General features: G+C 42.6%; 1 protein-coding gene across 3 annotated transcripts in view; it reads left to right on the top strand.

Moving 5' to 3' along the window:
- The window catches only part of LOC124034421 (breakpoint cluster region protein-like), a 38,222-nt gene extending 22,277 nt beyond the window's left edge, over nt 1-15,945 (top strand). For 2 of the 3 annotated variants that reach the window (XM_046347616.1, XM_046347617.1), the window contains 15 exons: nt 5,143-5,264; nt 5,469-5,634; nt 5,819-5,938; nt 6,137-6,212; nt 6,311-6,415; nt 6,564-6,638; nt 7,180-7,277; nt 7,371-7,502; nt 9,719-9,778; nt 10,112-10,221; nt 11,467-11,606; nt 11,990-12,124; nt 12,278-12,383; nt 12,527-12,689; nt 14,010-15,945. In XM_046347616.1, the coding sequence (XP_046203572.1) occupies nt 5,143-5,264; nt 5,469-5,634; nt 5,819-5,938; nt 6,137-6,212; nt 6,311-6,415; nt 6,564-6,638; nt 7,180-7,277; nt 7,371-7,502; nt 9,719-9,778; nt 10,112-10,221; nt 11,467-11,606; nt 11,990-12,124; nt 12,278-12,383; nt 12,527-12,689; nt 14,010-14,099 (1,698 nt within the window). In that variant the 3' untranslated portion in view covers nt 14,100-15,945. Of the gene's footprint in view, nt 1-5,142; nt 5,265-5,468; nt 5,635-5,818; nt 5,939-6,136; nt 6,213-6,310; nt 6,416-6,563; nt 6,639-7,179; nt 7,278-7,370; nt 7,503-8,234; nt 8,827-9,718; nt 9,779-10,111; nt 10,222-11,466; nt 11,607-11,989; nt 12,125-12,277; nt 12,384-12,526; nt 12,690-14,009 lie in introns of those variants that run through there. The other variant, XM_046347618.1, reaches the window with a different exon arrangement.
- Nucleotides 15,946-15,999: the final 54 nt, after the last annotated feature.

The raw sequence follows: 15,999 nt of genomic DNA on the forward strand, positions 1-15,999 counted from the left end.
AGAGCTATACATTAGGAATCTGAGGGTTACTGTAAATTAGCCAATCAGTGCTTCTCAGTTCCTGTAAAAGCCAGGGAAAAGGTGTGTCTGTAAACTCCAATAAACCTGCGTTGTGAGTCAGATTCCTGATGAGTCATCTCTGCCTGTCTGGTTTATTAGTGGGGGAAGTGGAACATAGAGGAAGCTCATGACAAAATAATATGGTTCTGACCAGGAAAGCCCATCGCACTGCCTACATCCTTGTCCTGGCTCCCCCTCTCCCATCCTCCCTTCCCACTCTGAAGTCTGCTTCCCAGAAATGACCTGTAGCACGTCTTATCAAGTGTATCTGTCCACCCTTTCCCGTGGCGGCACGTACTAGTTACTTACCCTCACTCCCTCACCCCTGCTGAATTTCATCTATTATTACTGGAAACCTGTCCAACTATGTCCAACAGACTGCTTATAATAAGTAAACGTGAGAATGGAACTCAGACAGATTACATTTCTGTATGGGTTGGCTCTATTGTAGTATTCCACAATTCATAGGCCTCTATTTGCTAAAGGCAAAATAAATGTAGTACTTGTAAGTGACTGGAGTTTGGTAGCTAACTGGATAAACATACTGTGGTGATTGAAATCCAGGGTTTGATTTTGTTGGGCCGAGGGTTGCAAAGGGTCGGAAACCTTCCTGTACATTTCTGGAGATTTTCCCTGGGAAGTTAAGCCCCAGAATTTTGGGAATTTTGCTTAAATTCATCAAAAAGGTTAGCTTATAACAGTGAACATTTTTTTTGTGGGATACACATAAGGCAATTCTAGGTCTTATGGCATATTTTGGTTAAACTATCCCCAATTAAATGGAATTGCAACTCTCTGCATGCACAGTGCACTCTTCCATCACATATCCTCCTGATTCTCAAGCTCTTGCACACTAGTGAGATGCTATTGAGCCCACACAACTACACTGTCTGAGCCAAGGACTATATGCTTTCTGGTAAGTTTTGAATACAATACTGGGTGGGGTGAAATATATTTTATTACATAACAAAAAAATCATGTAACTAGTAAATAGTCTACAGCAAAGTGTGTTTAAATCATTTCTAACTTGTTAACAATTTCTGATAGTTAGTTGCTATCATGTGGGTTTTAGATTGCTTGTGCCTGCTAACTAAGGAGTGTTAATCCATACATGTTAAATACAATAAAAAACAAAGGAGTTGTTTAATCTAACTGCTTGACTATTTATCTGTATATGGAATTGTATATATTTTTCGTCAAATCTTGGAGACAGTTCACTGCAGCTGATGTAGAAGGAAAATCTGGACACATTTGCAAATACTGTGCCAAATCATATGTGAAGAATGAAACAAAGATGCAGAATCACCTGGCCACGTGCATAAAGTTCCCTCAGCGCTCACAACAAGCAACCTCTTACAAAAGTCCCTCTACTTCTATTCGAGGTGAAAATTATGAATCGGACACCTTATCGATAGCAACAGCTCATGGTCCTCCTGGAATCAGAATCATTTTATTCCCTTCTGTTGTTCAGTGAAATCTTCCCATGTGAAGAGTCAACCCATTTAATTAATGCTCAATTCATAATAACATTTCTATTGGATGGATTTAATCATTTGAAATTATGCCTACTTATGATAAGGTAAAAGGTTTATGTCTATATGATATGGTAAATATTTCTAATGCAAAAAACATCTACATTTAAATGGTATTCATGTTAATTTTCATATATTTCCATTATATTCCCAGGGAAAGTTTCCACCTCCTAGTTGGGCCCATCTTACCAATTTTGTCATCAGATAGTCATCCTCCATTTTGAGATATGTCAACGTAACCGATGACCATGTAAATACAGTGACCATAAATCCACGAGGGCATCTCCCTGGTGGAGTTTTCCTTGTTTTTGCATAAATGTGGTTAGGATGGATTGGTAGAGTCCCACATGGGTGCTATTTAAAAAAATAAAAAAGATAAGCAGCTTACAGCTGGGTCAAAGGTCAGTATTAACAGTATTAACAATCCAAGCATTCACAGCCGCGCTCTGGCCACAGGAAGAGCAGATGTCACTGCATCAGTTACCAACCGCCCACTGGACTGGCCGGGCAGGCAGGATTATTAGGATCTATTCCTGTAAACACTGGCTCTTTTCTTTAACGAGTCAGACACGAAGGATATACTGCTTTCTCGGGAACTGCCCAAATCCCTGTCATTTGCATGGAGAAAAGACGGAGAAAAAGGGGGAGGAGGTTGGGCTGCCTTCTGAGAATTCGTAGGCAAGTGATTAAACCCCTGCTGCCATCCGTTCTATTGGCCAATGGGGTGTGTGTCTATTTGTCAATAACAGCTGATGCTCGATGTCTAATATTAAAGAAGTCTCAAGGTATTGCTCGCCTGAGGTAGAGTACATTATGATAAACTGCAGACCACACTATCTATCAAGAGAGTTCTCATCTATATTATTCGTAGCTGTCTATTTACCACCACAAACCTATATTGGCACTAAGATCGCACTCAACCAGCTGTATAAGGCCATAAGCAAACAAGAAAATGCTCATCCAGAAGCAGCGCTCCTAGTAGCTGGGGACTTTAATGCAGGCAAACATAAATCCATTTTACCGAATTTCCACCGGTATGTTAAATGTGCAACCAGAGGAAAAAAACTCTAGACAACATTTACTCCACACACACAGATGCATACAAAGCTCTCCCTCTATCCTCCTGATTCCTGCTTACAAGAAAAAACTAAAGCAGGAAGTACCAGTGACTCGCTCAATACGGAAGTGGTAAGATGACGCGGATGCTACGCTACAGGACTGTTTTACTAGCATAGACGGGAATATGCTCCGCGATTCATCCAATGGCGTTGAGTATACCACGTGCGCAGACCAACTGGCAAGTGTCTTCATTGACATTTTCAACCTCTCCCTGACTGAGTCTGTAATACCTACATGTTTCCAGCAGACCACCATAGTCCCTGTGCCCAAGGAAGCAAAGGTAACCTGCCTAAAAGTATTACCGCCCCGTAGCACTCACGTCCTTAGCCATGAAGTGCTTTGAAAGGATGGTCATGGCTCACATCAACAGCATCATCCCAGATAAGCTAGACCCACTCCAATTCGCATACCACCCCAACAAATCCACAGATGACGTAATCTCTTGCACTCCACACTGCCCTTTCCCACCTGGACAAAAGGAACACTGATGTGAGAATGATATTAATTGACTACAGCTCAGCTGGTAAGGGTAGGCAACAACACGTCTGCCATGCCGATCCTCAACACTGGGGCCCCTCAGGGTTGTGTGCTTAGTCCCCTCCTGTACTCCCTGTTTATCCACAACTGTGTGGCCAAACACGACTCCAACACCATCATTAAGTTTGCTGACAACACAACAGTGGTAGGCCTGATCACTGACAATGATGAGACAGCCTATAGGGAGGAGGTCAAAGACCTGGCAGTGTGGTGCTAGGACAACAACCTCTCACTCAATGTGAGCTAGACAAAGGAGCTGATCATGGACTACAGGAAAAGGCGGGCTGAACAGGCCCCCATTAACGTCGACGGGGCTGTAGTGGAGCGAGTCGAGAGTTTCAAGTTCCTTGGTGTCCACATCCCCAACAAACTATCATGGTCCACACACACCAAGACAGTTGTGAGGAGGCCACAACTACACCTTTTCCGCCCTCAGGAGACTGAAAAGATTTGGCATGGGTCCCCAGATGCTTAAGTTAAGTTCTACAGCTGCACCATCGAGAGCATTTTGACCGGTTGAATCACTGACTGGTGTGACAACTGCTTGGCATCTGACCGTAAGGTGCTACAAAGTGTAGCCATAAGACTGCTGAACAATGAATCAAATGGCCACTGAGACTATTTGAACTGCACTGTTGGTTAAGGGATTGTAAAAGTAAGCATTTCACGTTGTATTTGGCACGTGACAAAAAAGTTTGATTTGATTTTCTTTGATAACAAGACACTGATTTAACTTGTCTTTCATTTACACTTTTTACAACCAGGTCTCAAATCTGTTTGAGGACAGATGTTTTATTTATGAGAAGAGACTATCTTTATCCCAGCAGCTTCTAAAAGTTAGTTAAAATATTGTTACTATTCAGCAGAGGTGAGACCTATTTCCTTATTATTCGAGTGACAAGCAAGTCACACGGTCTGAGTCTCAAGTCGAGTCCAAAGTAGAACGGGTTGAGTCTCAAGTCAAGTCCAAGTCGTAAATTCTAAGAGCGAGTCACAAGTTTTTTTCAAGTCAGGAAAAAAACAACCTATACGTGCAATGACTGAAATACAAGTCTGTGTCTATTTATTGAGACTTACCAGAGGGCTTTTTTCATTATTCTTGTCTACAACAAATTTTGAATATGTAATTAATTTTAACAACAAATTCCAAATTCAAGTAAATGATCAATTATTAGACCAGTAGCCCTATGCTAGAAATTGTTGCTTGATGCAAAAAAGAAACTCACTGCTAGCTCACTCGACCTGTTGATTGAAATTCCAATCAGAGGGCCAAGTGTGCGTTTTAACTAGCCAATCTGCTTTTTTTGCAAGTGTGACGCTGGCATGCAGTTGTCTCTGGCTGCTTGGACAGTAGAGACTCTGTGCCACAAAATGAGTGACGTTTTGTAAAACGTTACAAAAACCTGGCCAGATAATTTCAAGTCAAAGTCGAGTCCCGAGTCTTGAGGCTCTAAGTCCAAGTAAAGTTATTTTATTTTTTGTCAAGTGTCAGGTCATCAAATATGTCATGGGACTCGAGTCCTCATCTCTGCTATTCAGTGCAAGTATTCCTTTTAGAGATGCTCCTCCTGTCTAGAACCAGTCAGGCCACATACATCAGATACTGGTTCCACTTGAGGGCCATAATAACATGTTGTGACCATATGTCATATGTAGGGATACAAAATTCCAGCAACTTTCAATAAATTTTCCCGAAATCCCGGAATTTTGCAACCCTGGTCATGTGATTCATCAGAGTACATTTATTGTTTATGAAACCCACTCGACAACTACTGATTCTGTGTTCCGTGTATAATCTGTGTTCTGTGAATTGATTGAATGAGGGGGTTAAGGGTGGGAATATGAATAGATAAAATATCCAATGAATGTGTGATTCCCTGTTTTGCTTCTGTAGAACCGTCAGCTGCTGAGGGACTGCTTCATGGTGGAGCTGGTGGAGGGATCCAGAAAGCTTCGCCATGTCTTCCTCTTCACAGATTTACTTCTCTGTGCCAAGTTGAAGAAACAGACTGCAGGGTAAGTGTAGATTTACTGATGGACCAGATGGTTTGTTTAATATCCTGGCTGTGGTGTTCCTTACGTGTGTGTGTGTGTGTGTGTTTGATGTTTCGTGTGTGTGTGTGTGTGTGTGTGTGTGTGTGTGTGTGTGTGTGTGTGTGTGTGTGTGTGTGTGTGTGTGTGTGTGTGTGTGTGTGTGTGTGTGTGTTTGTCTCTCTCCAGGAAAGGCCAGCAGTATGACTGTAAGTGGTACATCCCACTGTCAGACCTCACCTTCCAGACCATCGAGGACTCGGAGGCCACGCCCATACCCCAGGTCCAGGACGAGGAGATTGACGCCATGAAGATCAGAATCTCACAGATCAAGAATGAGCTCCAGAGAGAGAAGGTGCCAACAGATATCAGAAAGACGGGAAGTCCCTATGGTGTTATAACGGATCACTTTATTATAATAATGTTGAAACACTTGACCAGATCATGACTTCTTAAGAGCCATTAATCACTGAGACAGTACTATACATTGAGATGGCAGCAGCTGCCTGAGTGCTCTTCTTCTATATGCGTCTGTGCAGAGAACCACTAAAGGAGGGAAGGCGATAGAGCGTTTGAGGAAGAAGCTGTTGGAGCAGGAGTCTCTGCTGCTGCTCATGTCCCCCAGCATGGCCTTCAGAGTGGCCAACAGGAACGGCAAGGTGAGCCAGCCACTGACTGATTCCTCTCTCTCTACACCTATGGTCCTGCAAGGTCATATCTAACAACTACACAGCTCATTGTTTGTACTTTGAAATATTTTGGTCCAGGATCTGCTGCCCCCTACAGGTGTAGAAATGTGGTACAGCATTGCTAAGATGTCTGTTGTATTGTACAGCATGTTCTTTTGTGTGTTTCAGGGCTTCACATTCCTCATCTCGTCAGATTACGAACGTGCAGAGTGGAAGGACATCATCCGCGAGCAACAGAAGAAGTGTGAGTGTTCTCTGAAACATAAGCAATGCTTGTGACAATCCCATAATTGAGCTGATGGTGGCCGTCAGTCTCTCTCTGAACTCCATTCCCTCCTGCAGGTTTCAAAAGCTTCTCTCTGACTTCCCTGGAGCTGCAGATGCTCACCAACTCATGTGTGAAGCTTCAGACGGTCCATACTATACCAATGACCATGAATAAAGAAGGTAGGCCATAGACACAACTGATACAGTATTAGTAAGGATGGAAGGCTGGTTAGTAATGCCACACTTATTAATAATAAGAGAGGGAGATGTTTATTAGTATTGTTTTTGATTGAACAACTCTCATGACTTTTCCCTCTCCTCTCTTTAGAAGATGAATCGTCTGGATTCTACGGTTTTCTGAATGTCATTGTTCACTCTGCATCAGGCCTCCAACAGAGCTTGAGTAAGTGGCTCAGTTGTGTATTTTCTCCATATTTTTGGTGTCCTACCCTGATCACCTTGAATGGAGTATAGCCAAGGCTGTCCTTCCCTTCCGCTGTCAGTCTCCTCCAGTCCGGCTGTCACCTGGCAGTCAGCAGACATTCCCATGGGGAGCAGCTGCTGGGGAACAGTCAGAACTCTGCGGATTAACAAGGAACACTGTGGTCCGGCCACAGCTGGTCTGGATGGAAAACCCCTGTCGTCTCACTCTTTGTCCCAAATACAGTCACGCGTACAGCTCAGATGCATACAGTTTTTCTTATTTTATAACAAATCTGACCTGTTAATCCAGATGTAAACATACTCTGGAGAGGAAATATTATCCTCAGTACTTACCAGATTCAGATGGCATGGCAAGTTGTATTGTGAGGATTGTCATAAAGTATGGTTTAACAGTGTAGGGCAAAGTACATGTATACTCCTCCATCCAGGTCTTACTGTGACTCAGTGTGTATCCCTATTAACCACGCTAACTCCCATTAACTGTTTCTTCTACCACACAGATCTCTACTGCACTCTGGAGGTGGACTCCTTTGGCTACTTTGTGAACAAAGCCAAGACACGAGTGTACAGGGACTCCACACAACCCAAGTGGAACGAGGTGAGGATGCCACGTGCCAGTTAGTGTCCTGTCTATTCAGCCTTATCTGCTGGATTGATTTTTACCTGTTTTCTTTTTGCTGTTTCCCTGCAGGAGTTTGAGATTGAGCTGGAAGGATCTCAGACTCTGAGGCTGCTGTGTTATGAGAAGTGCTACAACAAAGCCAAGCAAAACAAGGAGGACGGAGAGAACACAGACAGGATCATGGCCAAAGGACAGATACAGGTACGGACTGAGAGTATGAAGCACATTTTGTGTTGCCTGTCACGCTGGTCTACAGTGTCAACAGTGACATAGCTGAATTCACTAATAGGCCACAGTGGTGAAAATGACTTATCTAGTATACCAGCCCCAATAGCTTGCCTGTCTGTGGATAATCCCACCATATGTAGTTCTATGGTGTGGAAAAGGAAAAGGACTGTGGGGGATGCTCCTGGGTCACCTCAGCCTGACTGGTGATTGGGTGTTGTGACAGAGGGGGATTACAGTTGATAAGGGAAACAGGCTGACCAAATGTAGCCCCTGGTACATATCTATCCAGTGGAAGTGAGACAGAGCGGGACCCCTCTCAGAAGAACCCTGAAAACATCCAATACAGAACATTGTATGTTTGTCTATTCAAAAGACAATGTGCTGTTTCTATTGTCTTTTTGGACAATCCACAACAAACGTGGTCCCACACTTCAATTCAATTGTGTGTGACCCTCTGGCCTGGGTCTGATCTGTTTGTGGAATTTGAGATAAGTGCTGATTGGAGAGGCAGTCTGAACATTGTGTGTGCATGTGTTCCCAAATGTTTGGGGATTAAAAAGAGACAGATCAGATGAGGGAGGGTTTGGTTGAAAGGAGAAAGGGTCAGACAAAGGCGCTCAGTTAGGAGGAGCCAGTAGACCCAAAACATATCTAACTGGTGACTGATGAGGATCCTGTAGGAGGCTTGGGGTTGTAGTGCTCATAACAACCTCTGAGCAGCCGCCAGCATGTGTAGATAATCACAGGAGGAGGGGATTCTCAGGAGTTAATCCACAGATCCATCTGGGAACTGGAACAACAGGGAGGCAGCGTGGTCGAGTGGCTGCCTTTGTTCAACTTGATTTTTATCTGGCGTGGAAGGATTGATAGCATGACAGGGTTAAGAAGTTGATAGGACACACACACTTGTGGGGGACTCTACTGGACCACTAAAAGACTATGCGGGCCTCAGGATTCTTTGAGACAATCCAATAACCATATCAGATCAGAGGGATCCATGCTGTTAGTTGGGGATTGTTTAGGACAGAGTGGCTGATTTGGAAGATTATTTTCTGGACTGCTGTCTTGTTTTGTTTGTCCCATTGTTTGGGACAGTACATTAGTGGTGAAAGTAGAGTGAGTCTCAACTAAAAGAATGGGTGAGACCTGTACTGAAGAGCTGATTCTGGATCAGACCAGCAGTCAGTTCACTAGCAGCTGTTCTCTGGAGGATGAGGGGGACACAGGTCCCAGGAAGCCCCCAGGCACAGGGGCACGACTGTGGGGCAAGGTCCGCAGCACTCTGCTCAGACAGAAGGTAAAGACATGGCACACATAAGAGAGAGAATGGTCTTTCTTTATTTTTGTCATGGATGGTATTTGATTAGGATCATTAATAGACGGTAGGGTAGATATATTTTAATATGTACATACATCCTTAGTTGGTACATATTTTAAGAATCCTTGAATGTGTTATATTCTCATACTTAATACTCTATTCTCTTTTGATAAGTCCACTGCCTTATGTAAGAGAGATGTCCACAGAACAAAAAGATTAAGATTATCAGAGTTATATTGAGTGTCTGTTGGTTCCTTGGCTGAGAGGACACCTGTCATGGTAGGTCATCTGAATACCATGAGATGATGTTATCACAACACTTGTGCCTGACCACTAGAAATAACTGTTGGCAGCTTGGTATTAGTCAGATGATTAAAATAGCACAGTAACTTGAGTTGACACTACTCAACCATATGGAGTTTATGTAAGGATGAGGGAAAGTTATGGGTAACTGATATGTAAGACCCAGGTTTACTGATTGGAAAGAAATGCAAAATAACCATCTTCATCATTGAATCAATCCTTTTGTCCAGTTTTAGCTTTTCTTCTGTGAAATTATCATTTCCTTCTAATGTGGACAGTTTCATTAAGTTTGATTTGTTATATTCTGCTTTAGTCTCTGATCAATTGGAAAGGATCAAGAGGCTAACTGTGTGAAACATTCTTACAAAGCAGGATTTTGAGTGGTTTAAATATCTCATTGGTTCTTAATAATAAAATGGATGTCATTAATACGGTACTATAACATGTCTGTACTGAGATGAAGACTGCATCAATCCCACAGCATCACGATGTCCATACAGCGTCTGTCTGCACAGCGTTACAGGGTCAGATGATTGCTCTGACTGACAGATGTCTCCATATTTTCTAGCTGGATCCCCAGGCCCTGCAAAGCAAAGACTGGCAAAGAACAGTCATCACCATGAACGGAGTATGTATTACCAGCATAGAAAATGTTAAATCTTCACTGTTTTGCACAAATCTTTTCCGAAACCACAACATCTTACTGTTTTTTATTTTGCAAAGGGAGCATTTTTGGCACCACTTTATTCTCCAGTGGCCAGTGTAAACATTGTTGAATAAGTTATCTAGGCCTGTATAACATGGTAATTACAATGGTTTTTCCCATGATGATTACTGGGGTATAAAGACTTTTCAATATTAAGTGTGACCCCTGTATTTACATGTACTGTGTTGATGATGTTACATGCAATAGTCTTCCTTTCTCTGACTGCTGGCTAATTGTTAACTTCTCTTGGTGCAGATTGAGGTGAAGCTGTCGATGAAGTTCACCAGCAGAGAGTTCAGTCTAAAGAGAATGCCCTCGCGGAAACAGTCAGGCGTGTTTGGGGTGAAAATAAGTGTTGTAACCAAGTGAGTGAATGTGTCTTTGTTAGCCTCTGTATAATCTCAACACCCAGAACCAAATCAGCTCATGTTAAGCCTGTCATGAGAGCCTCAGTGTAATGCATACCACATTTCTGTGACCAACACAGATCAGACCTAATATTGCCAAATTAATGGGATACTTCCTCCAACCTCCTTCACTTTCAATGTAAGGCCAGGAATAACTCTCAAAGACATGCCTTGTTTGGGTTTTTCTATTTTCATAGGGATCCCAAGGCTCTCATGATAATTTGTAAAGTAACTCTAAACTCCAGTCCCTTATGGGCAGCTTTTATTTGAGAAAACATCATTTTATAGTGCTGAAGATGCAATACTGCAGGATGGACGTCTTTTTAGTGTTCAGTTTACTATCTTTACTCTCTAGAAGGCAGCGGCCATTTCTCCATACTGGGAACAGGTTTTACATACTGGGGAACAGGTTTTACATACTGGGAACAGGTTTTACATACTGGGGAACAGGTTTTACATACTGGGAACAGGTTTTACATACTGGGGAACAGGTTTTACATACTGGGGAACAGGTTTTACATACTGGGAACAGGTTTTACATACTGGGGAACAGGTTTTACATACGGGGAACAGGTTTTACATACTGGGGAACAGGTTTTACATACTGGGGAACAGGTTTTACATACCGGGGAACAGGTTTTACATACCGGGGAACAGGTTTTACATACCGGGGAACAGGTTTTACATACCGGGGAACAGGTTTTACATACCGGGGAACAGGTTTTACATACCGGGGAGCAGGTTTTACATACCGGGGAGCAGGTTTTACATACCGGGGAGCAGGTTTTACATACCGGGGAGCAGGTTTTACATACCGGGGAGCAGGTTTTACATACCGGGAGCAGGTTTTACATACCGGGGAACAGGTTTTACATACCGGGGAACAGGTTTTACATACCGGGGAACAGGTTTTACATACCGGGGAGCAGGTTTTACATACCGGGGAGCAAGTTTTACATACCGGGGAACAGGTTTTACATACCGGGGAACTTTGAGGTTTTACATATTATATTGAAACAGAAAAATAATCTCAATATAGTTTATGCACTTCCACAATACCTAAACACCAACTGTGTAGTCAGAAATGAGACACCGAGTTAGTTGTGCAGTCACAGGTAACAGTAGTGTAAAGCACTGGACTTCTCCTGCATTGATCCTGTTTTAATCCTGGTGTTTGTGTGTTTGTGTGTGTGTCCTTGACAGACGGGAGCGGTCCAAGGTGCCCCTCATCGTGAAGCAGTGTGTAGAGGAGATCGAGCGCCGGGGCATGGAGGAGGTGGGAATCTACCGGGTCTCAGGGGTGGCCACAGACATCCAGGCCCTGAAGGCTGCATTTGATGCCAGTGAGTACACAGACCTTGGATCTCCTCCATAGCAAATAATACGCAGGTTGACGTTTATTGTCATGAGTCTTGTACTGGAGGCAGAACTGAGCGATTTTCCCTTAGATAGGCCAACTGCAAAATCAAAATAGGCTATATTGTAAAAATTCATGACAATAAAACATTTGGTTTTTGTCCTCAACATAATCAGATGTTATGACTTTGTGGCTGTGACAGCTAGTGAGCAGAGGCAGAGCTGCCTCCATAACGTGACCAACAACGCTAACCTGCAAATAATACAGCAGGAGGTATACAATGTCATTAATGGATTGCTATTATTTATACCGTCTTGCAGCTTACTGTTCCCCCATGATTATCATTCATTTCCTTCCTGTGATTGACAGACAATAAGGATGTGTCGGTGATGATGAGTGAGATGGATGTGAATGCCATTGCTGGAACGCTGAAGCTGTATTTCCGTGAGCTGCCGGAACCTCTTTTCACAGATGACCTGTACCCCAACTTCGCTGGAGGCATCGGTCAGTCTCTCCTTGTAACCTCAAAGCCTACCATTTGCTTTTCATATTGTCATAGTGAATACAGCATAAGCGTGAAATTTAACAAACCATTAAACATAGATCAGGTAGTACAGGTACCATTAAAAAAAGCTAACTAATTGTATTCTCTTTCAGCCCTGTCAGACAGTGTGGCTAAGGAGAGCTGTATGCTGAACCTGCTGCTGTCACTCCCAGAACCCAACCTGGTCACCTTCCTCTTTCTGCTGGACCACCTAAAGAGGTATAGTCCCCCAAAGTGGCATCGTATTCTATTCTGTCACATGAATACAGTCATATCTGTCATTCAAATCCTCTTGCTAATCTCTCCTTCCTTTTTCTCTGCATCCCACAAGCTGAGACTTCATCTCATCTGTGTTCTTACAGGATTGCTGATAATGAGAGCGTTAACAAGATGTCTTTCCACAACCTGGCCACGGTCTTTGGCCCCACCCTGCTCCGCCCCTCTGAGAAAGACAGCAAGGTCCCAAGCAATGCCACACAGCCCATCACTATGAATGACAGCTGGTCACTGGAGGTTATGTCACAGGTACTATAGTGTTTATTGAAAGGAAGCTTCGATGTTGATTTTTGTTGCTGAGGTAGATTGAGGTACACCACATATTCAAAAACATGTGGACACCCCTTCAAGTTAGTTGGTTCTGCTATTTCAACCACACCTGTTGCTGACAGGTGTATAAAGTTGGGCACGCAGCCATGCAATCTCCATAGACAAACATTGGCAGTAGAATTGCCTTACCGAAGAGCGCAGTGACTTGGCACCGTCATAGGACGACACCTTTCCATCAAGTCAGTTCGTAAAATGTCTATCCTGCTAGAGCTGTCCAGGTTAACTGTAAGTGCTGTTATTTTGAAGTGGAAACGTCTAGGACCAACAACGTGTGGCCTACCACTTCATGCCTGAGCCAAGCTCACAGAACGGGACCGCCGAGAGCTGAAGCGTGTAGAAATCATCTGTCCTCGGCTGCAACACTCACTACTGAGTTCCAAACTGCCTCTCGATGCAACGTCTGCACAATAACTGTTCGTCGGGAGCTTCATGAAATGGGTTTCTATGGCCTAGCAGATGGACACAGGTCTAAGATCACCATGCGCAATGCCAAAGCGCAATGTAAAGCTCGTCGCCATTGGACTCTGGATCAGTGGAAACGCGTTTTCTGTAGTGATGAATCACGTTTCACCATCTGGCAGTCCGACGGACAAATGTGGGTTTGGCGGATGCCAGGAGAATGCTACATGCCCGAATGTATAGTGCCAACTGTAAAGTTTGGTGGAGGAGGAATAAAGGTCTGGGGCTGTTTTTCATGGTTCAAGCTAGGCCCCGTAGTTCTATTGAAGGTAAATCTTAATGCTACAGCATACAATGACATTATAGATAATTCTGCCCTTCCAACTTCTGTTTTAGTATGATAATGTCACCGTGCACAAAGCAAGGTTCATACAGAAATGGTTTGTCGAGATCGGCGTGGAAGAACTTGACTGGCCTGCACAGAGCCCTGACCTCAACCTCATCAAACACCTTTGAGATTAATTGGAACACCTACTGCGAGCCAGGCCTAATCGCCCAACATCAGTGCCTTACCTCACTAATGCTCTTGTGGCTGAATGGAAGCAAGTCCCTGCAGCAATGTTCCAACTTCTAGTGGAAAGGCTTCCCAGAAGAGTGGAGGCTGTTATAGCAGCAAAGGGGGGACCAACTCCATATTAATGGCCATGATTTTGTAATGAGACGTTCGACGAGCAGGTGTTCACATACTTCTGGTCATGTGGTGTATTTGTAGAGCCCATAAGTCTGTGTTATGATTCTAATTATCCCTTTCCTCTGCTTTGTCCCTTTCCCCTTCTGTAGGTACAGGTCCTACTGTATTTCCTTCAGCTTGAAGGCATCCCAACACCTGACAGCAAACGTCAAAGCATCCTTTTCTCCACTGAAGTATAGCGGGAGCATGGACATTTCCATATGAGGAAGAATTTGACCAAATTTTGCCTTCCATGGTAAATTGTTGGCTGTGACCAAGAATGGCTGTGGCAGGAGGTAATTAACAACTTTCTGATCAAAGTGTTACCTGAACGTAACATTTTTAGTTGGTCCAAACCTAGCTCCAATTTGAGAAAGCTTAGGCATAACTTTAAATTATGTTTTTGCTTAACTTGTCTCATATGTTTATTCAACTAGAAGTAATCATTTTGGGCCAACTAAATAATTATTTTGGGCCAACTAAAAATGTTACGTTCAGGTAACACTGATTGAAAAGTTGAGTAAACTAAAAAAAAGGCTCTGGAACCAGTTACTTAGTAATAACTTGTTGAATCCAAAAAATGTTTTTACTGTGTGCTGAGCAGCAATGGCTGGATTACAGCGCAGCTCCTCGAAATGGCCACCAGATGGAGTTAACAGCACATTCCATACTAGAACTAATACTTCATTACTGTGACCAAAGCCATTCCAATATGATCAATGATCCTAATGTCATCCTTACCATGTTGACATCAAACAAACATCAAACACAAAGAAAACCATTGAATGTGGTCAGATCAAAGCACAGGCCATTCCTTTATATGATTTTCAAAGGTAATAATAGTTTAACCAGATCATGGAAGTGAGGCAAATTGTCAACTCCATGATGCAGCTGTTGCAAAAGAGAAAAACATTCTCTACTACAGTATATTGCACACTGATATTCTGATATAATTTGGAATCTTTAGATATTTATACTTTCATTGTCATTACCACATATTAGGTGTGCTGAGCACTTACAGATAGTGTGTCAAAATGTATTTATGTTACTTATATCTGACAATCAATTCATTTTAGAGGTACTGGTTATCCACTAATGAGCACAATTCTCAAAACCCGAAAGATACAGTAGTTAAAATCCTTATTATGGAGCTAATTCGTTAGGCCTGTTTCATTGTGGAATCATGTGCCAGGGGTGTTTACCAGATGTTTATGCAAATGCTGTCTTTATTTTGTAAGGAATGTGAGATTGATCACACTTTTAAGTAGGTATATTTAACATGCAGGCATGTTGACTTAAATATGTTTTAAATATTTTTCTCTTCAACTGCTGCCTATGTGATAGTTTTGATTAAGAGATTTCTGGCAGGTTATAAAAGTGGACCACAAACGTTTATCAGAGTTTTGTTATCTTATAAAGGTCCTACATTGGCCTTAAGCATTTCCTCTTTAGGATCATTTATATTTTGATCTGATTCAATTAGAGCTCATTAATTTGAAAATACCATCCCTTCACAGGAGGAATTTAGTTTTTATTTCAGAAGGGTTAAAACCACAGACTGTTCAGTGTTGTCATGTGGAACTGAGACAGAAATAGCACTGAGCTAAGCTTTGTCTCTTTATTACATTTTAGTGGTAGCCTACCCTACCCTGGTATTGATCCACTAATATTCAAATCTCCTGGGTATGAAAACAAATATGGGCATTGTGACGGGCACCATTGTCTTCTGTTGTGTTATTTTGTTTCTAGTAAAATGTATAATGGGGTTTACTGTTCTCTGCCTGGTGAGCTGTAACTTCGAAAGCTCTTGGAAAATGTATCTGTGCTGGCAAAGTGAAAATCATTCCAAATGTTTACAGATATCTGAATTGAGATGTTACGCAAGTTAAGATACCATTATAGCACATATGAAACTGTTAGGCTAACTGACTGTTTGTATGTAGCCTATCAGCAATCACTTAATTGACATCTCTTTTTCCTTCCAGACACTGTTGTAGTCATTATCCCAATAATGTATGTACATGTACAATAAAGAGTTGATTTCCATGTGCTTTGTATTTTTTTTTCTTGATTTTCTGTCGTCTGAGAACATAATTGAAC

Source organism: Oncorhynchus gorbuscha, linkage group LG04 (assembly GCF_021184085.1).
Source record: "Oncorhynchus gorbuscha isolate QuinsamMale2020 ecotype Even-year linkage group LG04, OgorEven_v1.0, whole genome shotgun sequence".
Classification (NCBI taxonomy): Eukaryota; Metazoa; Chordata; class Actinopteri; order Salmoniformes; family Salmonidae; genus Oncorhynchus; species Oncorhynchus gorbuscha.